Source organism: Pinus tabuliformis, chromosome 5_1 (assembly GCF_031772625.1).
Source record: "Pinus tabuliformis cultivar Carrire ecotype Pingquan chromosome 5_1, CPIR1, whole genome shotgun sequence".
Classification (NCBI taxonomy): domain Eukaryota; kingdom Viridiplantae; phylum Streptophyta; class Pinopsida; order Pinales; family Pinaceae; genus Pinus; species Pinus tabuliformis.
The window spans coordinates 820789381-820813786 of NC_142305.1; the positions used below are offsets into that span (position 1 = coordinate 820789381).

Sequence of the window (24406 nt, forward strand, 5' to 3'; positions counted from 1 at the left end):
ATTTAAAATTTAATTAATTAATTTATTATTATTATTTTTTAATAAAACAACTAGGGTTTAATAATTTTTTTTTTTTATTTTTTAAATAAAAAATAAATATTTTTTTAAACTTTAAATGTTTTTTGTTTTTATTTTTTTATTTTATTTTTATTTGAAAAGATATATATATTTTTAAAATTTTCATATATATATATATATATATATATATATTAATTTGAGTTTATTTTTGTTTATTTTTATTTTTTTTAAATGTTTTTAATATTAATTTTACTAGTTTTTTAATTTTTTTTTTGGGTTAATTTTTTTTTTTTTTTTTTTTTTTTTTTTTTAATCTGGTTTGTTTTAATTTTTTTCTAGCTTTTTTTTTTTTTTTACTTAATTTTATATATTTTTTTAAAATTTGTTTGTCTTTTTTTTATATATATATTTATATTTCTTTTTTTTAAGTAATCAACATTTAAAAAAAGAAAGATAAAGCAACTTGAAAATTCGTTAAGTAATCATAATTTAAAAAAAAAATGGACATAATAAATTTTAAAGTGTGAAAAATAAGTCCTCTAAAAAAAAGGTATGTTGCATCAACACGTTTCAAAATCAGCATGAAAATCACTAACATTTAAAAGCACATAGTTATATTTGAGACATAAGAAAATCACCACTTTTCAAAGCCGAGTCACGTTTTTACTACCCTTACGAAATGAATAATTGTATCAGTTATTTAAAGTGCCAAAAACTATGCTCTAAAAAATATGTGTGTTCTGCATCACCCCTTTTCAAAATCGGGTCACTTTTTTGCTATCTCTACAAAACGGGTAACAGTGTTAGTTCCCGTTTCAAAATTTACGTTGTTTTGATAAGGCCTTTATCTAACAACTCCTAAACCTACCTCTTTACCTCCTCATTTTCTTGTGGAGCCATTCGATATACTACTTTATTTGGAAGATTTGATACTAGCATCAAGTCTATGTGATGTTTGATGCTTCTAACAAGAGGCAAACTATTTGGTAACTCATCAACAATTATGTTAGCAAACTCATTAGGGGAATTTTGAGGTAAAAAATAGACCTCAAAACAAAAAATATACTAACAAAATTAATTAAAAAAAAACCAATAACGTTCAAGATGATGATGTCATCCCCAAGAGAGAATATTTTAGAGGGAAAATAATGAAACTATTTTTTTAATTGTATTTTTGGCTTATCTCATTCTAGATTTACTCAAATTTCAAGTGTAGACACCCATTGGATGTTGAATTAAATTCCACATCCAACAAGAATCCACTCTGCACCACATAAAAAATATAAAAAATAAATGAAAAAAGTTTGTTGAAACATTTTTTATATTATATTATCATTTTTTTCAATGTGGGTCAACTCAAAAGTATACAGAGTGGGTGTTCATTGGATGTGAAATTTAATTCTACATCCAATGGGTGTTTACACTTGACATTTGAGTAAACCTAGAAGGACATAAATTGAAAATACAATAAAAAACATAGTTTCCTTTATTTTTATTTAAAAATTCATAACTCTTATTTTAATATTTTAACTATTATTTAATTGTTTTCCTTAGGAAGCTCATTTTAGACCTCAAAATCTCCTTAATGCATCCAACATGCTTCTAATTTCTTCAGGATATTTATTTAAATTAGTGCTTATAAGTATTGCCTGAGGCTTCCCAATTAGAGCAAAATGTACCTCATATTTTTTTAATTCTTGCCACATTTCTTTTGCACTTATCAACAATACACTTGGGTTGGCTTCTTCATTTAGAAAAAGAAACAAGGTATGTTTTTGGCCATCTTTCTCAAGAGTGTACATATTTTTTCTACCATCATGGATGGATTCCCTGTCATATTTACATGGTCTCCCTAGAAAAACATGGAAAACATCCATCAGCATCACATCACACACAGTTTCATCTCTATATTTCTCAATTTGGAAATCCACCTTACATTGTTCATTAACTAAAACTTGATGGCGCTTTTCCAACTAGGATACCTTGTAGGGGAGAGTGTGTGTTATATTCTTCAAATTTGATTTCTCTACCATTTCAGTGGAGCCTTAAGTTATCAATTCTACCACTATCAAATATGACTTTGCAACACTTACCTTTAGACTTGCACATGGTCCTGAATAGACTTCTCCTTTGAGCTAGTTCTTTAGCTTCTTCCTCGACTTTGAACAACACTCTCTTCATCAATAAAGACTCCCCTACTCCAAGAACTTCTTTAGTTATGGATGGATTCTCATTCTCCTCCTTTTCTTTTGCAACATGAGCACCTCTTTGGATTTCTAGTGCATTCTTAAGACATTCCCAAGACATATGTCCCAGCTTCCCACATCTAAAGCATCTAGGTTGATAGTCTCTTCTTTGGCCTTTTCCTTTGGAGAATGATCCTATTCCTTTTGAATCAAATCCTCTTAGTGATTGACTACTGGAGCTTCTTACGTCTTCTCTTGTAGAGTTGACTCTTCCTCTTTCATTTTGTTGTCCTTTTCCTCTTCTAGGACTCCTTGCTCGATTTATTTAAATTTGATTTCAAGAAATATTCTCTTCTGCCTTTAAGGAAACTTGATATGCATCCTCAACAATTTTCAAAGATAGTAGGTTTATATCATATTGAATATCAAACCTCAAACCATTTATATATCTAGCAACATTCTCAACATCATCTTCTACATGACTAACTCTAATATTTAACTTGTAAAACTCTTCAATGTATTATTTAACTGACATATACTTTGGTCTAATGTTTTGTAACTGTTTAAAAATATTGACTTGATAATATTTGGGTAAGAATTTATGTTTAAGCTTCCTCACCATTCTATCCCAATATTTAATTTTTGCCTTTCCTTTCCTTTTTCATTCTTCCTATACTTCATCCCACCACATAACTACATGTGCTTTGAATTTTGACATTGCATGCTTAACTCGCTTGTCCCCCACAACATATTCATAATCAAAATTCTTATCTAATGCATTAATCCAATCCATTAATTCATTGAAATTCATATTACCTTCATACATTGGTACATCCATTTTTGGTATCGCACAGAGATCTTGGCTATCATTTTCAATATTTTATCCTCTTTTGATTCTTATCTTTCTTCCTCACTAGAAGACTCCTCCTTTGCATCACTAGCGTCTATTGCGTCAACTCCTATCCTCTGCACAATCTACATGGATGTCATCATCTCTTTTAGTAGCCTTACTTATGCTTGTAAGGTCATATTTGCTATAGGTAGTCCTCTTGCTACTCCTTCTTGGTCTACAATTTCTAAAAAATAGTTGTATGCCGCTTTTATGCCACTATTGATGCCTGCATGGTCTTACTCTACACCAACCTCAAATTCCTTTATGTTGGACGCTAATCGTAAAGGTCCACGTGACTTGGAAGTATAACCAAGTGCCAAAGTCAAAATTCGCTAAGATTTACCAGTTATCAGACCATTGAGAAATCACTTAAACAACAATTATTCAAACAAGTCGATATCCCAATCCCGATGATGGGACAACACTTGATAGAGAAAAGTCAAGTTGTTGTTGTCATTAACTGATAAATTAGTGCCAATTGGATGTCAATGATAAGCACTTCAACAGTCTTCAACGGTAAAGAGTCAAATGTTAGAGTGCTCGTCGGTGGGCACTCGGCAATAAACGGGAAAATTTTATGGAATTACTTTCCATCTATCAACCCCAACTATATTTCTTGCCACTTATCGCTATGTTTCATAACTTATTTATACTTCCCAGTTAGGTGGTAGTAGTAGATGGGACTGCAAATGACAAAATGTTTGGTTATCTCTCTGTTAGTTAACGAGACATTATCCAATCATGCCCCAATAAATTTATTGCCAATGTGTAGGTGATTTCAGCAGTTTGATGGAAATGGCCGGGATGTAAAAAATAATGGATTTAACAAGGAAATATTCTTGTCCCTATTAATACACAAAGATTAAAGAAATCAATAATCAACTATGTATGGTTTTGTGGGGTCCTTATATCAATTCAAACCACATTCCTCTATTGCTCTATATGGTTAAACCATGGCTTAGCTTTGCATTGTGTTCCTACAATTCATGATATAGGGATTCCACCCTACAACTAAGTTAATCACTACAACACCAAATCTTGCACACACACAGATGAGCATTACATAGAGAATTCAACATTTGAAAATATATATATTCTGGAAGAACAAAACATAAACCAATTAGGATGGTCTTCCTTCTGATTTGTCTCAATCTATCCAAATTCCTCTCTTAAAACATCAGATTACTACATAAGAGAACATGTTTACTAGAGTTATCGTTCAAACCCAACAACTCAAATTGGTTTCCTGTATTATCTAACAAAATCCCATATTTGACTACATTATCCCTTAAAAAAAAACAATTAACACTTAACTAACTTCCTAACAGATTAAATTCCTCCTTGACTATATCTAATTTAATTTTTACAATTCAAATGAATTAGGGAAACAAATCCTTAGTAAATGGGTTTTGACCGAAAGAGGTCAAAGGTAATTTTGACTTCTGGATGCTTTCGCATTAAGTTTGATAAAATATACTTGAAAATCCAAAATCTACATTTTGAGGGTTTATTTCTCTTTAGATTTGTGGATATGTAAATTACTATTTATTGTGTATGTATGCAAATTATAATTATGCATAAAATAGAGAACAACAAAATAAAAACTCATAAACCATGATTAACATGAGATATAACCTAGGAAACTCTTTTGGGAGAAAACCAAGTTTGAAGGTGAGGTTGCTCTACTCTATTTTTTGAATAGAAAATGGCTACAAGTACAAAGAAGTAAGGCCCATGGCCCATGGGCTACTATATAGTGCTCAAATCTTCTTGCTATGTTCTCTCACTATCCCTCTTGGCATCTTTTCTCGTCTATGGAACAAATGCACCAAAAAAGAATGGAACTCCCTTTTATCCTAGTGGTCTGGTTATAATAGATCTTGATAGCCTACTAGTGGTTAGGTTTGATTCCTTCAACTATTTACATTAGGGTAATTTTGAGGTATGAAATGGGCCTCCTAAGAAAAATGTACAACCAAAATAAACTTTATAAGAACCAACAGGATTCAAGATGATGATGTCAATCATGGGGGATGATTCGCCATTTTTGGAGTAAAAAAGTAAAATGATTAAAAAATAATAAAATAATAAAACTATGTTTTCAACTGATATTTTCAATTTATCTCCCTAAGGTTTTACTCAAATTTTGAGCGGGAGTACTCGTTGAATACAAAATCTAATTCCTCATCCAAGGAGCACTCATGTTACATACTTTCGATGGACCTTTGTATAAGAAAAACGAGAAATACATGAAAAATGTAACTGCAATCACGATTTTCATGTATTTCTCATTTTTCGTGTAGTAGGGTCTGTCGAAAGTATGAAACATGGGTATTCCTTGGATGAGGAATCAAATTCTACATCCAACGAGTGTTTCCGCTCAAAATTTGAGTAAACCCATAGGAAGATAAGTTGAAAATACGAGTTGAATATATATATATATATATATATTTTCCTCTAAAATTTGATGATGTAATCAAATATTATTTTATTATTTCCACTATTATTTTATAGTTTTCTTAGGAGGCCCATTTTAGACTTCAAAATTCCCCTAATGCTGGAGTTACAATATGGACTCTTCTAGAGTCTTCTTCATCATGATCATGTGACTAGCTCCTTTTCCTTGAGTAATGGGGGAAGATGTGGCATCCTCTTGAATTATGGTGGTTGAAACAAGAATGTCAACTTTTGAGTGGCATAATTTTTGCATACAAACTTTGGTTGGGGTGATTCTTGTGTCATTGGAAAGGTCTTTGTGTGTGTGGAAAAAGGGTGTTGCGGTAAAGTGACAAATTTTTACCTCCAAAAAATGTTGTTTGATGCTTCAAAATGCTTCTAGAAGTTTTCGGACTTGAATTTGCCAAACTGGGTACCCTTGGTAAAAATGGTCTTGTGGGAGTATTCCTCTACTTTTTCAACTCTAAAAGCATCGAGATGGATAAAAAACAATATAATGATCCAATCCAAATCATCCCAACACTTAGATCTAGAGTTAAGGTGGATCTATACTAATCCTTAATAATATTATTTATACTTACATAAACTTTACATTAAATTATATTAGTATATGCACCATGTTTCTATATATATATATATAGAGAGAGAGAGAGAGAGAGAGAGAGAGAGAGAGAGAGATTTTATAAGTTTATTAATTAAATATAAATATGAAGTTATGAAATACAATGATTAAGAAGATGAACTAAGACAACTATATAAATTAAATGGATGATAAATATCGATAGACATCAATTCATAATATAAGTGGTAGTTTCTTATAAATATAATAAACATTTCTTGTCTAAGTTGAACAATAAATATTTCAAAGATGTTCCTTTAAAGCTAAAACTAAGAAAAGTCTCACCCCACTTCCCATGTTAATACTATATAATTCCATTCATATGTATGTTTGAAATTCCTAAGTTATAAGGGTTTTTTAGATAAATAATGTTAGTGTTCACATGTGGTCTACTTGTGATGGACATTTATTGCTAAATGTTATGTTGTATTTTATGACATATCTTATCTTATAATAATGACCAAAATGATGTCTTTTTCTTCATGAAAAGAAGTTAATTGTCACCAGTATAGATCCATTTTAAATACAGATATAACATGAGCCGAGAGGGATCCAATTTCATCACGTGCAAATTTTTTTATGACTCCACATTATTTAAATGTTTTGTATAGTTATTTAATATTTTTTTTAAGATTTTAATAAAATTCTATTTTGGTCCACATGAGAAAAATTTCAACTTTGATGACGGACGTATAGTGTTACACATCATACTGGGTTGTAGAATGAGCCTCTCAGCTCAACAAAGAGAGAGTGTAGAATGTGTTGTGCCAAGTGCAAGATATTTTCATGCAAATTATTGACAACTTGAGTGGGTCTAATGGTTAGGAACATGTGGTTCCTCATTAAAGATCAAATGTTCAAATATAGAGGGGTGTATAGTATGTACACGTCTATAGAATTAGCAGTTAAATTGCTACATGGAAGTGGGTCCCTTGTACCACAAACGATGAGGTCTCATACATCAAAATGATGTTTAGCTTGACTATGGCCTTAAAATTATATTATTTTTATTATTAATTTTGGTTAATTTGACCGACAACGATTTGAACTTTAAATTTCATTGTTTAGCTAATATTTCATAACATGGCGACCATCAACTAAACTTCCCTATAAACTTATATTATTATTATTAAATAAACAACATAAAAAATTAGTATTCCTCATAATTTTATATAGAATAAGCTTAAAAAAAAGGTTTAACAAATGACTTGTTACAATTCTCTTACCAAGCAAGTTGGTGGCAATAATGACATGTTAGATTTACCAACCTCCTTGGGTATTCTCCTAGCCTTCAATGTGAAGTCATCCAAACTTTTCATGGCCCATTTTTTTTGGGAGCAATCCTTAACATAGTGTGCTCTCATAATAGTTTTAGTTCCAAAATTTTGTATACTAAAAAGCAATAGCAAATTATTAAAAGGAAAATAAGGAATAATATCCTATAAAATAGGAGTGGTTGGCATTGGAAGAGATTGAACGAAAATATGCCGCATCTCAAAATAGATAGATGTGATTGGGAAATTGTTGACTTTAAGGAGTTTGGTAAAGATTTTTGAAGATTTTGTTTACATATATAGAAGAATTAATGATAGCCATTTAAAATCACCTATGGGGACATTTGGCGGTTATAAACATCACCTTGGCAATGGTTAAAAATTGTTATCAAATATTTTTGGTCGACGGTTTTTGACTATCTTTATAAGTGGTAGTTTTTTTATATTTTTAGTGACAATCAAGTACCATCACCAAATGTGATATTCGAGGTTGGTTTTAATTGTCGTTAAAAGTGATCGAAGGAAAAATCTATAATGGTGACGGTCCAAATGTTTTGGAGACTTAGGACTTTGGTGATGTTTACTTGATGTCAATAATGTTTTTCTTATCAATAGTATCAAACAACTATCGTAGGCCATCAATGGTGATGGCCCATTAATATCGGCAAAATCTCAAAATGTTTATTAATTAAAGTTCTGGAAATGATGAATTTTATTCATGGGGGCCATTTTGACTATCATGGTTGAAGATATGTTGATATTTTGTGCTAAGAAGTGCTCCCTATCCTAGTAGGGAGGGCAAGTTGTGACAATAATTTTAGATAAAATATAAATTATAAATTAAAAAAATAAAAATAAAGTAAAAAAATACAATTTTATCAAGTGGATTGTTAATTTTACTATATGTCATTCATAATAATAATAAAGACTTTAAAGAAAATATAATAATAATAATAAAGACTTTAAAGAAAATATAAGTAAGTATTAAATTAAAAAATATAAGTTATTAGATTAAATTTATGTTTTTTAATTGAAGAATAAAAATAAAAGATATTGTTAAATTTTTTTTTTTAAATAATGGAAAGTAAGAATAAAAATAAAAATAAAAGATTTTGTTAATTTTTCTGTATGCCGCTAATACTAATAAATATCTATTTTTGACAATGTATTGGTTTTGAAATTAGAAAAAAAATGTTAATTTAATCTAATTGTAATAAGAAAAACAATGTTAACTTATTTATAATTATAAAATATTATTAAATAAAAATAAAGAGTTTTTAATTAGTTGACCATTAAGAAAAATGATTAACATATATATGTACGACAAAATTTAAAAAAATTCAAAACCAATGGAGATCCATTTAAAAAATGGAATCTCTCAAGTACGCAGAAGGATAAACTTTCCTAAGATGTAATTTTTTTATTGGTTCGGGGTAACCTAGTCTTTTTGTACTCTGAGTTTGACAAATGTCCCTTTTAAAATAAAATAAATTTTTCTCTTAAAAAAACAAACAAAAATGAATATACATGTTTGGTTAATTTTAATTAAATGTATTATAAAACATTAATAGTCTCACTCTAAAAAATGAATATACATGTTCGTTTAATTTTAATTAAAAAAGTTATAAAACATGAAAAATCTCACTCTTAGCGTGCTCTAGTTGTTGATCTTAAAGCCCAATATAAACGAAATTTGGTAAAAATATTTCATTATCACTCTATCCATAAGTAAATTATTTTGAATGATTATGTCAAGTAAGATAATTTTATAACTTTAAAGAGAAATTATATCTATCTATCTATATATATATATAGATAAAAGTGTGAGGGTGATGTATTTTTAATGCAAAGCTTAAATAAACTATTTGAATGTTTATGTTAACTAAATTATTTCAATATCAACTTAGAGAGAGAAAACAAATATTTTAATGTTGACCATAATAAAATATTTTAATGCTTAGAAATAAATAATTGAAAGTAAAAAATTCAATTACTTTCTAATAAGAAGGATATGTGTAATTTATTAAATTCTTAACACATATAATTTGTATTTAACAGTTAAAAATATTTATTAATAATAATAAAATTCAATATAGATCATAAATAAAATATTTCAATATTTATGTGAATTGAAATATTTCAATTGTTAACTATGTATATATGATATATAAAAAAAAGTACATTTCCAGTAGTCATAGGTTCAAAACTAGAGGGGTAGAGTCTGTATGCCTTCACAGACTTAGCAGTCATATAGTTGGGCGAAAGTTGGTCCCTTGTCCCACAAACAAAGGGATCTCATACACCAATTTGGTGCGGTCGTGACCTTAAAATTGGAAAATAATAATAATAATAATAATAATTTACATTGGAATTCCAATATATATATACTTTCTTGACATGTTAAGCCAGGGCAATTATCTGATATTGGAACACTTCTATGACCTCATTGATCTCAGTAGACATTTTTAATCATTATCATTCTATATATATGTGTGTGTGTGTGGATCAAATTACTAAAAACACATACCTCAAAAACTTTGAGCTTTCTACATACTTGCTAGATCTGTGATTAAAAGGAAAAGGATCTATATTGGTCATTTAATATAAAAGAATTAATACTTCACATGGAATTAAATGATTAAAAAATTTACATGTCTAGATATTTAATCCCTCTTTATGTTTGATACACCTTAATTTAAGATGAATCTACTTTTATTGTTAAACTCAAAAGCATAAATGCATGACATTGAAAAAGATAGAAACAAAATATATTTTGATGTAATTCTTAAAAAAATATTCAAAATTATTTTTTAAACATTGCATTATAAAAATGATAACATTAATATGTATTTGACCAAAAAAAATTCAAAATTGCTTTTCCAAATAAATAAAACATATACGAAAATTGCTTCAATTTCATTTTTATATTTATATTTTCTCATTCTTAATAATAAATTATTTTACATTCATATATATTTTCAATACAACCCTTTATCTATGTATATATATATAATTCTAAATTACGTTTTCATAAACCACTTTCGATCTATTAAATATGAGAGTATCAAGTCTGTAGAAGCGTGAACATTTCTCAAATTTTGCAACTAAAAAGAAGTGTGTACCTAGAGAGATAATCCCACTCAGATCTTAAGATTAAAATAAACCTATACTAGTAAACTATCATCAATATTTATTTTCATTATATAATAAAAATAATACTTTAACCCTATTATGTGAAATAATGTTATTATAAAAAAAATTTAATAAAAAGATAGTCCCACTCAGATCTTAATGAATTTAGGATTAAAATAAACCTATACAAGTACACTATCATCAATATTTATTTTCATTGTATAATCAAAATATTACTTTAACCATATAAAATAGTGAAATAATATTATTATAAAAAATAGGTTAATAACCATTCATTTATAAATAAATAGTTGTTAAATATTATATGCAAAGTGTGATGTCATTGGCAAGCAATCATGCCCCTTTCATATACGACCAAAGCACATAAATATATCCCACTTTTCACATACAACCAAAGTTTAAGCAGATTTCTGGTTTGGACATTCATGGTATTCGTTTGCATCTTTGACCACCCATCCATATTTATCTAGAGTGCTTAGGCATTGGTGGACTCAAGTAAATTTGGGCCATTACATGCCTTGAACTTTTAAGGAATTGCATGGAGTTTATGTACCTTCCATCTTCTTTTAGGTTTGAAATAATACGTAAATAGAAAAATTGACCTTCCTCACATAGAGCTCATTTCCAATAGTACATAATATTTCAGAAAAATTGCGTAAGAAAGTTTAGATATTGGCAAGTTAACTACTGCTTTTTCACCTCCCTCAATGTCTATCGCTATTTTCCTTTTGCGTACCTTATTTATTACACATTCTTGTCCTTTATTTCTTATTATACATATAAATAAATGCGAGCAACATTATCGAACATCACCCATGTCATTCCCTCATAGTTTATGTTTTGACATTGCAATTTTGTTTGCTGCTCTAACACATTTAAATCCACAATTTGGTTCGATTTCAACTAAATTATGACAATTAGGTTTTCCACTATAATAATTAAAAACAATCTACTTAAATCCGTTTCAATTAAAATCTTATAAATAATTAATGATTTGCTTTTAATTTCACTCCTTTTGTTTAAATAATCGAACTTAAAATGAAAATATGGGATTATTACCATGACAGAAAGTCTTTAAACCTGCTGTTACACCTTATACCAAACTCAATACACATTTATTGACAAATTTAGACAAAATGCACTTTATATGAAATAAATTAAATGAACCTTTTCTTTCATACAATCTGAGTTAACCCACTAATCTTGCTGTCCTCCAGGTGGATGCTTGCAGCCTCTTGTAATGAACTGGTGGTGGTCGTCTCGGCAAGCTTGTAAACACTGGACAATTCTCGAAAAGCTGCAAAATAATATATAGTATTTCTCCATTAATATAATTTTTGCAAGCTTGTAAACAATGGACAATTCTCGAAAAGCTGCAAAATAATATATAGTATTTCTCCATTAATATAAATTTTGCAGAAATATTGATTCATATGTGCTGTAAAATTAATTGATAAAATATTTAAGCTCAGAAGATTAGGAATTTTCTGTTGCGTCGGGCTGGATGTGGATGTCCCTTGCATCCAGAGCTGTAACATACCATTTCAGAAACAGTTTCATCAATCAAATCTCTGAATATCTTGCGTTCCACATCTATTACTACTTCGCCCATCTCTGCTCCCTCTTCGTCCCTGCATCGCGCCAAATCCTTCTGCAAAACATTAAGCAAAGGATCACAAATATCCCCGCAGCCCATACTCCGCAATTGTTCAATTTCCGTACATACTTGCTTCAGAAGGCCACGTCCGCTCAGCTGATTATAACCTCCAATTCTGTTGGCGAGCTGTATCCATGGAGACAGGGCAAGTTTCCAGCTTAATATTTCATTCACTGTGTTGAAGACGAGCCACCGATTTTGCTTCAACAGGCTGCAATCTCCTCTGTCTGCGAGAGGTGTAGTTATCATGCGTTGTTGTTCTAAGTCATGGAAAATCTCAGTGTCGATTGGGAAGATGCCAGACGAATAAATGCCAACTGAAAGATCTTCTTGGATTTGCAAGAGACCCGACGCTGTGAAGATCTGTCTGACATAATCAAGTTCTGGAATTTTTTTACCATTGCGCTTGTATTTATCGTGAGACTCTGCCTTGTTCTGTGCCAAATTAAGCCCTGCGGATTCGGATAATTTTGACTTGATTTGGACCAGATTATGCTGATTATGCTGATCTCTTAGTGTTTTACCATGCCGATCCTTGTCCATGAGTTCGTTGGAATTCCCGTTTTCTGCTTGCTCGGGCTTCCGTGGGATAAAGCTTCGACAATTCCAGTCATCTTTGCGTTGCAGAGTTTCCGGCCGTTTCGCTTCCTCTTCTGGAAAAGGAAAATGAACTTAGAAAGAAAGTTGCGATGTGTTGAAGATAAACGGTGTTTTAAATATCCTGGTGCAGAGGGATGTTGCCTCTTTCCTTACCTTGGAAATTTAGAGTGGCACGTTTGATGACAGGGATGGGAGAAGTATCATCTTTGTAGAATGAGCTGTCAAGAACCGACACAGGACTTGGCTGTTCGGGACATTCTGAAGGATTTTCGGCGGAGAGGTCCATTCCGGCCTCGATTTCACGGGGTTTTCCTGTAGCCTTAAGCTCTGCTCTGGAAACTTCGTTTATACCATTGGACATTGTTTTCTGTCAGGAATATCAAATCGTCATGAAACTTCATCGCTATGGGACAAAATATAATAGGATTTTCCTTCAAATAGTGTCGATTTGAGGAATATTACGTTAAAAAAACCAGTATAATGAAGAGCAAAAATGAATTTTTTTTATTACCTTGGCTTCGGGTCCAAAATCCAAGCTCCTTTTCACATAGGAGTTCTGAAGATTGAATTTACTGAATGCGTCTGTGCCGCCGTTTGGAGATTCTTCGTCGTCGCTGGCTCTTCTTTTTTCAACTCTGATTTCCATATCAACCAGGTTCTTCCTTTGCTCTTTTGCGGCAGACTTTGAGGTCTTGAGCTTTAAGCTTGGTAAAGCTTCGTTGTTCATTAATGATGGGGAACGACCTGATGGATAGGCTGGCGCTGAGGTCGATCCTTCGCCAGACATCTTTAATTTTCCAGTCGTAGGTTTTCTCCTTTGCTCAACTGGCGAATCGCCGTTGACAAAGTTAATCCTCTTTGATACGTTTTTGTTTCTGAAGGTATTGCTTGGCTTTGATTCCTCGGCACCATTGTTCTGGTATACTGTTCTGTTCGGTCTAACATTGTGCTTAGGAGACAAAAGAGCGCTATCCGACTCTACAGAGATCGACGAAGAAGACGGTACAGCAGGCTTGGCTGCAACCTTTGCAGGCTTCATTATTAGCTTAGGTGTATGATCAGTAAGAGTCTCCCCATTTTCTGACGTTCTTCCAGAGTGCAGAGCCTCCTTAATCTGCAGGGCTTCTACAATCTTCTTGAGAGCTTGAAGATCTCTGTCGCAGTTTTCTAGCTCTCCAACTAATTTCCGCCTCTTCTCGTAAACATTAAATGCAGCAATTTGTGCCTCGTCCAGCTTCTGAGATGAAGGAGACTGAGCAGATGGACTTTCGACGGTGGTATGAGAGATCTTCATTATATTTGCGGAGCCATTGAAGCAATCAGAATTATCGTCACTACGATTGCTTTCTTGATCTTTAATATTTACCTCAGAAACAGATTTGCCGAATTCCAAAGACGCTCTTCCAGTCCTTGGGCTTGTATTCGACATTTTTTTCCATTCCATGATCTTAGAAGCTGACACCGGACTGCTGGAGTTAGGCATTTCCTCTAACCCCATAAGACGCGCAACAAGATTCGGCGAACGTTTACTCGGGGTATCCGGAGAGAGTTTGGATGTCTCCCTCACCTTCAACGAAGAGCACCGAAGTACAGCTGCATCTTTGCGCTCGATTGTAGACGGCCTGGAAATTTCCCTGCCGTCGCATGAAAACCTCGGGGAGTCCTTTACAAACGACAATCTTGGAGGTACCCCATATTTTCTGGATTCGAACGAGGATCTTGGTGTACTCTCGATATTATTATCCACCGCTAGGTTCCATGGTGAGACAGAAAGAACTTCTTGCAATTCATTAGAGACCGCCGTTTCAATTGGTTTTCCAGCGATTTTAGGCGATAGGCTCAGTGGTATATTTTGCTCACCTGCGTCCTTGACGTCCGTAGATTTTTTCGGTGACAGATCCTTGGGCTTAGAAAAAAACCTAATGCTTTCAGGTTTCTCGGAAACTGCAGCACCGCATGTAATAACGGATGCCTTGAGAGGATGATCGAGTCTCTGTAACGAATCTATCACAACATCTTTGAAATCCAGCGAACGTCTCACTATCTTTCTGGAATCGACGGAAAACCTGGCCGGTTGTTGCGTACTGCAGGGAAGATTATCGCTATTCACCACACATGGAGAATTCTTCGGCCTCCGGCAACCAGACGACGACCGATCTGCACAAAAGTATAGAAAAACGGCATTACATCTCAGGAAACCCGGGGCCAGACGTTTGATTCATGACATGAGAGAAATTCACAAATTAATAAATTACCGGCAGAAATCCTCTTGTGGCCATAAAAATTTATCTGATGCCGATCCAGCAACTGAAGAATCCCTGCCATGCATCCTATATGCCGCTTCTTTTCCAGCGCTGGAGTATCTTCACTAGATATGATCTGGTTATATTTTCCAGACATTTTTCTTTCCATCTTCTATTGAATCAGCGTTCTAGGAGCTAGTAAATACGATTCAAAACAGATATATTTAGAACTTAAAAGACTATGCGAGAATCATGGAGCAAAGCTCCCCAGGGAACCGCTGAGATTTTTGAGCTTTTCCCAGTAACTTCAACATGCATCCAGGCTTAGAGGATGGAACTACGGTCGGACATTTGCAGCCGCTTCTGATACAATGTGGACATTGATCAGTGGCCGCCATTGTTAGTAGGGTGATTGTTTGGGAGTTGAATAAGAAACCCGCCGGGCTTAGGTTGAATAAAAAGTGAAATGTCGTTGCGAACAGAGCATTTTGAAGCTGCAATCAGTACAAGGCAGATCACGTACTGCACTCCGTGGCCACTGGCTACGCAAAGCTGACACCAGGCATCGAGTTTCTGCGAGACCACGTGAAAGCTTAGTTATGAGCAAAAAGACGTTGGAACCGGGCGGCCTCGGTATACAACGCCTATACGAATTACAATGGCCTGTTTAAGCATAACGGTATCTACTCGGTATTAAATTTTATTTCTCCCGGAAATTCATGCCCTTTACGGAACGTTGCAGGTTGCAGCATCCTCCAGGAAAACCAATTATCTGAAAGCTAGGGCGCGCATTTTCTTTGCATATTACGGGATAAAGCAATGAGAAATTGCCGGAGTTATGTGGAAAACAGAGACATTACAGACATGAGCATTTGAGAATGTGTACTTGAACCCGTGAACGGTAGTGCTATTTCGATGCATTAGCAAATTTGAGTTTAAAAAAGGCCAGATTTAATATAAGCAGAAACCATACTGGTTTAGATAACTTCTAAGCACAGGTTTTAAACTTTTCTAAATTCAGAGAAACAGGAGGAAAAATAAAAATTTGAATAACCTGCCGTTTATAGCTTTCGATCGCTTTCCCAATAAATGATCTAATCGGACAAACATAGTCTCAAACGTTCTGAGTGGATTGTGCCCACTGAAGAATTTGCAGACTGATCTTTTTCCTTTGATTTTTCATCGCAGCTCACAGTCGGATGAGACAAAACAGTGAACACGCTTTTCCACAAAACAAAACGCGATGGTTAATGAGTCATTATAATATTGAAAAACGTGGTCTTCCACGACTGTTAGATAAAACAAACTATGAGCAGATCCGTATTTTAATGTGATTGTGTTGGCTATTGATACTCTGCCAAAATATAAATTCTCTGTTTTCGTGTTGGCCGGAACAGGACAGCTGCCAGTGTTGCTGCAACTTGTTATCGTCCCGCTATAAGCGCCGGGAAGGAATAAGCTAATTTGAAGATAACAGTGATTTTTTTTCGTCGATATTGGGTAGAAATTTATAGTGAAGATTTATATGCTGTATCCATATTTTTTGTTTGCATTCTAATACAATTCAAAACTTCGGACTTTACAAAAAAATGCCTAAATTATCTGTTTTGTTTTTGGCCGCAACAGGACGGCTGCCACAGTGCTGCTGCAACTTTTTCTGTCCAGCAGCAGTGAGAGCAACCTAATCTGTCCGGCGATAACTGCTCAGTAACGAGTAAGTCAATTCGTATGTAAAATTTTAATATGAGAGCAAAACTTTATATGCCTTTTAATACAATTTGAACCAAATTAAAACTTAGGGATTTGTATTTTTTTTCCAAAAAAGCGAATCAGAGAGAAACGATTTGAATATGTCGACTTCGACTCCCAGAAACGGTGTTGTTGGGGCCGCCATTATTAAATGTAAGCAGAGGGCCCTACATTGTCTGAGTGGAAGCCAATGATGACTGGCAGTTACCAATAGGTAACAGCCAACAGAGGGTCACAGTGATAACATCATGTGCAGGTGCCAGAGATTGCCATATTCTTTCATGATGGAAAGCAATGACATGCTTCTCTCTTTATTCCACGGAATTATACCCATGGGACCCTGCACAGCAACCCACTGTAATCCCAACAATTAGTGTTCTTAAACTGTATTTAATTCATGGTCTGCCGACGATACATTCAGAGTCCAATCCATTAATCTTTGATCTAGCCCAGTTATTAAGCTTACAGTGGTGAAATCCAGAAGGACAAAAGCATACTGTTGTCACGTTAGTGGAGGGCCAGAGGTTGCAGTGTGGGGCTTTTGTTTCTTTCAGTGTCCTAGATATTTGGGAAAGTGATTTCCTGGACATTATAAGAAGTGGATTGTGCATGGGGTTCTGGTGGGTGGAGGGTTACTTTCAAGTTTCTATCTTGTCAAGTCAATGTGTTTAAACAAGTTAAAGTTTTCAAAGTAGTTAAGTGGAGGGCCTTGCAGGCAGGGTGAGGGTCACTAATTTTTCCTTTTCCCTCGTTAGGACATCCATGTCATTTGGTAAAGCAGCAATCTTACCTAAGACCGCCATTGTTGTTTTTGAAGAGTGGAGACCAAATGCCATTGTCTGCGTAAGATGCTTGTAACTTAAAAAAAAGGAAGACCGCGTTAATAACCACTCCTACCAAAATTTCAAAAGTGATCCCTCTACAAGTTTTCATTTCAATGTGACTTAATGAATTTTGAGATAAAATATGCAAATTATTGCAATATGTCTTTATTTATGTCGTTGAACGACCTTAACAGATAAACCATGAAATGGCGTCAGAGCCACACATGTCCTCATCATTGGTTTTTCCATCTCATCTTATCTTATTATTTATTAAGTTTAGATGTCATTCTCATAATATTTGTTTCCTAATTTCATAATATGTATAAAATATTGTATTAATTTTATATAAAATTTGAATTTGGTTAAACTTTATATAAAATGGACATAAAATTTGTGGTCAATGGATAATATTTGTTTCCTAATCTTCTCTACATATAAGTATAAAATATTGTATTAATTTTATATAAAATTTGAATTTGGCTTAACCTTATATGAAATGGACATAAAATTGAGGGTCAATGGATAATATTTGTTTCTTAATCTTCTCTACATATACATACAAAATATTGTATTAATTTTATATAAAATTTGAATTTGGCTTAACCTTATATGCAATGGACATAAAATTAAGGTTCAGTGGATAATATTTGTTTCTTAATCTTCTCTACATATAGGTACAAAATATTGTATTAATTTTATATAAAATTTGAATTTGGCTTAACCTTATATGAAATGGACGTAAAATTGAGGGTCAATGGATAATATTTGTTTCCTAATCTTCTCTACATATAAGTACAAAATATTGTATTAATTTTATACAAAATTTGAATTTGGCTTAACCTTATATCAAACGGACATAAAATTGAGGGTCAATGGATAATATTTGTTTCTTAATCTTCTCCACATATACGTACAAAATATTGTATTAATTTTATATAAAATTTGAATTTGGCTTAACCTTATATGAAATGAACATAAAATTGAGGGTATTTTGGTATGTAATTAATATAATATTAATATCAATATCAATTTCATAAAATAATTATAATAATAAAATATAAATTTTATATTTTTGTATATATATTAAATAGATAAGTTAATTTTATATGAATTTCTCATATAAAACACATCATGTTATCAAATCAATTATGGTTTAACATTCCAATCACATTAAATAATATATATATGTTTTCATCAAACACTTAATGTTACCAAAACAATTATTATTTAGCACTTTAATTACATCAAATAATTTGGAACTAAAGTTTTAAATAATATTATCACATCAAATACCATATATTATTTTATTAAAAAGGTTTTTTAACGAACATTCAACATTATTTTAAATACCATATATTATTTATTAAAGAAATTTTTTAATGAATATTTAATATTAGTTTAATAAGTTTTTAAAGTTAAAAGGACAACATTAATTTCAATTTCACTATAAATTAAATTATCTTTGTTAAATTTCAGTGTAAGTTAAATTATCATTGTTAAAGAGCCTTAAATAAAAATATTCAGATTAATAATGATATGTTTGACCCCACAGAACCCTTTCCACTTCCATCCCCACACATATATATATATTTCTTAAACAAATTTAATTATTATTCGGGGGATAATTATTACAAAGATAAATGAGACATTTTTCATGAAATTCAACAAGGATCCATGACAATGGTGGAATTTGACTGATTGAGCCAAAGTGGTAACCTTTATAAATAGGTTGAGAGAGTATATTAAGACAAAACTTAGATTGTTGGTTCCTAAAACCTTTGTAGATATAGGGTACAAGGCCAAGTTGTGTGAAGTAGATTTAGTTGAAACATTGAAAGTCGTAAAGTAGATTAAAAGAGAAGATATATGATCAAAGAAAATGTAGAAAGAAAATAAAACACCAAAATCTCAACTTTCCTCACCTTGAGAGAAAAATTATAGAAAAGAACAATTATTTTAGAACTAAAAAAACTCCTTGTAGGGAAAAACTCAACTTACAAAAGTAAGAAACCTAACACTTCTACTAAACTAAATTTTATCTCTCATAGATCAATGGATCAAATCTCAAACTCACCTCTGCCTTAGGAGAAATGCCAAGTCTAAATAGTAAGAATTAGCCAAAATCAACAAATACAATGGCTTATTATTAAATACAATGTAAACTACAATAGTATAAGTATTTACTATGAAATAATAATAATAATCACCATGTTCCCTTCACATTGAGAGTCCCTATCCCCATTTTTTAGAGGAATGAAATTATTAATACTTGACAATAATTTCTATAATTTAGATAAGCAAACCACAAACATATATGACATGCATTTTCACCAAATACTGGTTCATTAACGAAATCATCATATGAAGCATCATAATTTATCCAATTTCTCTCTTTAATTCCATAAATTTTCTATGCAATATTCTCATAGTTCAACTAACAAATTCAACATATATTTATTAAGCATCCCAAACATCAATGCATCATTGCTTCCCTTAGTTTTGACTCTTGACTTATAATATGTTAAATAATGTATTATACATATGATAGTAGTTAACCCATGTGGTATGAGTGAAATATCACCACATATAATTAATGTAAATGCACTGGAAATATTCCTAGTAGGGAGCTCACGGAAGAGGCTTGATAACTGAATATCTATAAATCCCATTATGGGATATGATTGTGATGTGGTTGTTATGTTTCTATCATGTGCTTATATTATGTAAAAGCATGAAGAAAAATGAAACTCTAATAATGTAATATCTAAAAAATGGATTTAGGTGCAACCTTTCTTTCCTATGCTTCCTTATTCATCTTTTCCATCAATCTTTCACTTGTGTCGTACTTTGACATTTTTCTCATGCCTCTTAAGAATGATGAATTATCTATGCAAGGAATGTAAGTACTATGCAAATTATTTGGGGGAGACCATTATTCATCATTACCTTTGAAGCATTCTTTCATTTTCCAAAACAAAATTCCTCTCCTACAAGCATTTTCTATTCTTTCATTCAAATGTTCTTCCTCTCCTTATTCATGAAGAAACATGTGTGAAACCATGGATGTGATGACTTTAAAGGAAAAATAACCCTATGAATTTATATTTAGAAGTGTTAAAAGTATGTGTTCATCGATGGGTGCAAGAAGAATGCTAAAAGTGTAGAGACTTTGGAGCCAATTCTAGTTTATAAGATTATCTTAGTGGTTCTTGGAACTTACTTAGATGGATATAGCTCAGAAAGAGCTTTCCAGCGGTATATTGAAGTCTGAAAAACACCTCATAGATTGAATGTTATTGACAATCAAATTTATGAAGTTAAAAGCTAAAGGTTAGAGGCCCCACAACAAAATCAGTACATAGATGGTAGCCATGTAGGCGAGCGTAGACCCCGGGTACAAATAAAAGCTTAGGATGGATAATATTGAGATGATGTGGAAAACAAATCAACCCAAACCTCATAATCTTGGAAGGCGGGGACCTCAGAAGAAATGGAGTATGAGAATGTTCATTTTCTCTGAGCGTAGACCCCATAAAGGCGATCTCAGAAGAAACCCCTCAGGGATTTCTCTGAGACACACCTTTGAGTTCTCACTAGGATCTGTAGAGGTGATTTATCACTGAGATTTACAATAGGCTTGAATTCGATGCTTTTTACATTAACGAATAAATTTAGAGAAAAACCAAGGTAAAGACCCTGTTTCTATCGTATTGGTGACTTGGAGACACATGGTACAAATTGATTGGCCAAAGGAGACACGGTGGTAGTATGATGCCAACATTGTAGGTTTTAAACATGTACAGAAATTACCTGCAAACGAATTTTTAAAAACAGAAAATATACAATGGAAAGAAACACAAAACCAATACACAGAGATTTTCCCCTGGATCCCAAAACCGGGACTACAAGATTGATTTTCATTATTTTCCTTTCAATGTTACTATACACACACACACACACACACACACACACACATGTTGAAGCATTCACAAACCCCAATCCATTAACCCTAGATTAGAACATAACCATAGTTCCCTTGACTGGATCTACAAAATACCATGGGCATAAAACCATTGTGCCCAAACCATGTGCAAAACCCATGCACAAACCCATGTGTAAAAAACACGCATAGAACCATAGGTAGGTCTGCCCACCTAATATAGGGTCCAAAAAAAAAATTCCTAGGGCACTGCCCCGGACCCCATGCAAGGGGGTCATTTCCCCCTTCAAACCCCCTGACAAGGGGGGTTGCACCCCCCTGTGACCCCCCTACTACGCCCAACACATGGGGGCTTCACTCAATGAACCTCTGATATAGCATGTGCGTTCATGACATACTAAAGAATACCCTTAATTTGGCTACATATTGGAAAATACCTGTAAAAATCGCATTATTTAACCCCCTACCAATACAACCCAATACACCTTTCCAATTTAAAAAACCCCCACTTTCACTAGATATTGTAGGTATCCATTTTTTCATTAACATTTTTTATACCCCTTTATATTTTTCATTAAATTTGAGCTTCACTCTTTATACCTACTAATATAAAAATCCTTTACCCCTTATTATATGCTAAATATATTATGTCATTTTTCTTGAATATATATCCCCCAATATGAATGCACGTGGTATGGTATTGCTCCCCAAGCGAAGCCCCCGTGGCCTAGTGCATCAAACAGGGGGGACTGTCACCCCCCCTGTGACCCCCCCGCGCGTGCGACTAGTCGTGGAAAGAATATACACACACCCAACAAACATCATGCGGGCCAATCAAAGCGAGACAGGTCACGTGCACATTCAACATTTTTGGGTGCCCAAATGGGCTAAAAATGGGCGACACGTAGCACCACTCAGTGAGTGACACATGGCATCCTTGAAGAGGTGGCATAAAGCTAGAAGAAACATGTGGCATCATTGTTGTAGTGAAACATCACTCCAGAAGAAACTTCCCTAGAAGAAAATCCTCAAAAGTTTTTTCGAGAATGTACAGGAATTAAACTCTGATACTTAGTGACAGTGAGGTGGCAGAAAAACAATCTTGGGAAAAACATGATTGGTATGCATGTTAAGCAGGTGGTCCCCAGGGATAAGTCATCTTAGAGGAAACTCGCCCTAGAAGAAACCTCCTCGAAATAAATGATCTTGGAAGTTTCCCTGAGAGTCTCCAATGGAAAATTTTGAGATTGGTGACATAAGACAAAAGTCAAGAAATAGTAAAATTGGTGACAACTGACAGTAAAATATTCATTCCGAGAATGAGGTGGAAAACAGATCATCTCATGTGATTGCCCCATGTAGATAGGTCATTCTTGGCAGTTATTTGATTGGTTGCAACATCAGGCAGCTGGACCCACATGAACACATTCTCTGAAGAAACGTTCTCGGTGATAATGTAAGGTTTCTCCACTAAGCTTTTCCCAAGAAAGTATTCACCGAAAAAATAAACACCAAGAGTTATAGTTCGAGACCAGGATGAGTTTCTATGGTGACATTGTGACCATATGCACGCAGGTTTTATGAATGATGTTGAAAGCCCTCGAGGTTAAGAATAATGGGCCCAATCGATGGTTGTATGTGGTGGTTCTATGGGAAAATCACTTGAGCTCAAAGACAAGTCTACAATCTTGATTTAGCGCCTATGGGCCTATACAAAGGACTCCATGCATGGGACAACTTCTTGAATTTGCGTTTATGCCAAAATTTGGTGTTTTGGAGTTAAAACAATGGAGGGCTAAAAGGCATGAACTAGTTGGCAATTTTATTGGCAGAATGGACATTTTTGGAGGATGATTTGGTTGAATTTCTAAGTTTGGAGGTTAGTCAAATTTAGAAAAACTTATGCTAAATCCTGTAACTTACCAAAATGGAGAAAAACTGTAGATAAGTGCAGTTTTTCTTGTAGAAATAGGTAAGCAGAGTTTTAAGACTTATTGTGGACATCAAGAGGACATTCCATAAATAGATAAACAAGAATTTAATAAGATCAAATTCTATGAAAGGTTAAATTTAGTTGCAAGGTGACTAAGTTTTAAAACCAGAAATATTAGTCCAAATTATATATAAGCATAATCGAATTTGCAAGATGAGTGAATTTGTGTTAGTTGTGTTGGTGAATGTTGATGGGTTAATCAATGGTCAAATACTATTGAAGGTGATTGTCGTGTGTGATTAAGGAAAAATTTATTGTTTGTGAAAGGAAGTGCCCTTCATGATTTGAGTTTAAAAATTGTATGAAAGATAAATCATTGAGGTCAGGAAAGTAGTAGCTTGAAAAACATGGGTTGTAGCTCCTTCCAGTGGTGGCTAGTAAATAGTTAGGGGTTAGAGATCCTTTCAATGGTAGTTGATAAACTAGGGGTTGTAGCTCCTTTCAGTTGTATTTGATAAATTAGGGAGTAGTAGTTTCCTCCTAGTTGCAGCCAGAGAAATTTGTAACAACAAGTAGAATCTTGCCTTTGTGAAGTAATTCAATAAATTTTTGAAGAATTTATGTGTTTTATCTGTTCGTCTAAAAATTGATTCTTATGATGTTCATGTGACCGATTGTTGAAGTATTTATTGTTTCCTAGTATCTTTAATAGTGAAAGAATTTTTTAAATTTCTCCAATACTGATTCACCCCCTCTCTTAGTGTTGTCCTTATTTCTAACAAGAAGAGATTGTGGAGACTAAGAGAATTGCTATTGAGTATAGAAGAGGAACTAGGATGGTTTTAATGGGGGAGTCCTCAT

The 24406-nt window shown here is 33.0% G+C and overlaps 1 protein-coding gene across 2 annotated transcripts; it reads right to left on the reverse strand.

Annotated features, from left to right (window-relative positions):
* Positions 1-11631: 11631 nt before the first annotated feature.
* On the reverse strand, positions 11632-16536 carry LOC149167439 (protein LONGIFOLIA 1-like). 2 transcript variants are annotated; one of them, XM_089432982.1, is made up of 6 exons: positions 16154-16536; positions 15112-15672; positions 13368-15013; positions 13010-13223; positions 12140-12909; positions 11632-11896 (listed from the first exon to the last, which is right to left on the reverse strand). In XM_089432982.1, the coding sequence occupies exons 2-6, from the start codon at positions 15266-15268 to the stop codon at positions 11789-11791; spliced, it is 2895 nt and encodes a 964-aa protein (XP_089289108.1). In that variant the 5' UTR covers positions 15269-15672; positions 16154-16536; the 3' UTR covers positions 11632-11788. The 2 variants fall into 2 exon arrangements, with proteins under 2 accessions (XP_089289108.1, XP_089289109.1); XM_089432983.1 differs by having other exon boundaries at positions 15112-16536.
* Between the last annotated feature and the right edge of the window lie 7870 nt (positions 16537-24406).

Bases quoted from the DNA above. Each gene is read 5' to 3' on its own strand.
- LOC149167439 (XM_089432982.1), bottom strand. From the start codon at position 15,268: ATGGAAAGAAAAATGTCTGGAAAATATAACCAGATCATATCTAGTGAA. The intron at 13,224-13,367 runs GTAATAAAAAAA...TATTCCTGACAG, and splicing joins ATTTTGGACCCGAAGCCAAG to AAAACAATGTCCAATGGTAT. The intron at 11,897-12,139 runs GTATGTTACAGC...ATTATTTTGCAG, and splicing joins ATGAAACTGTTTCTGAAATG to CTTTTCGAGAATTGTCCAGT.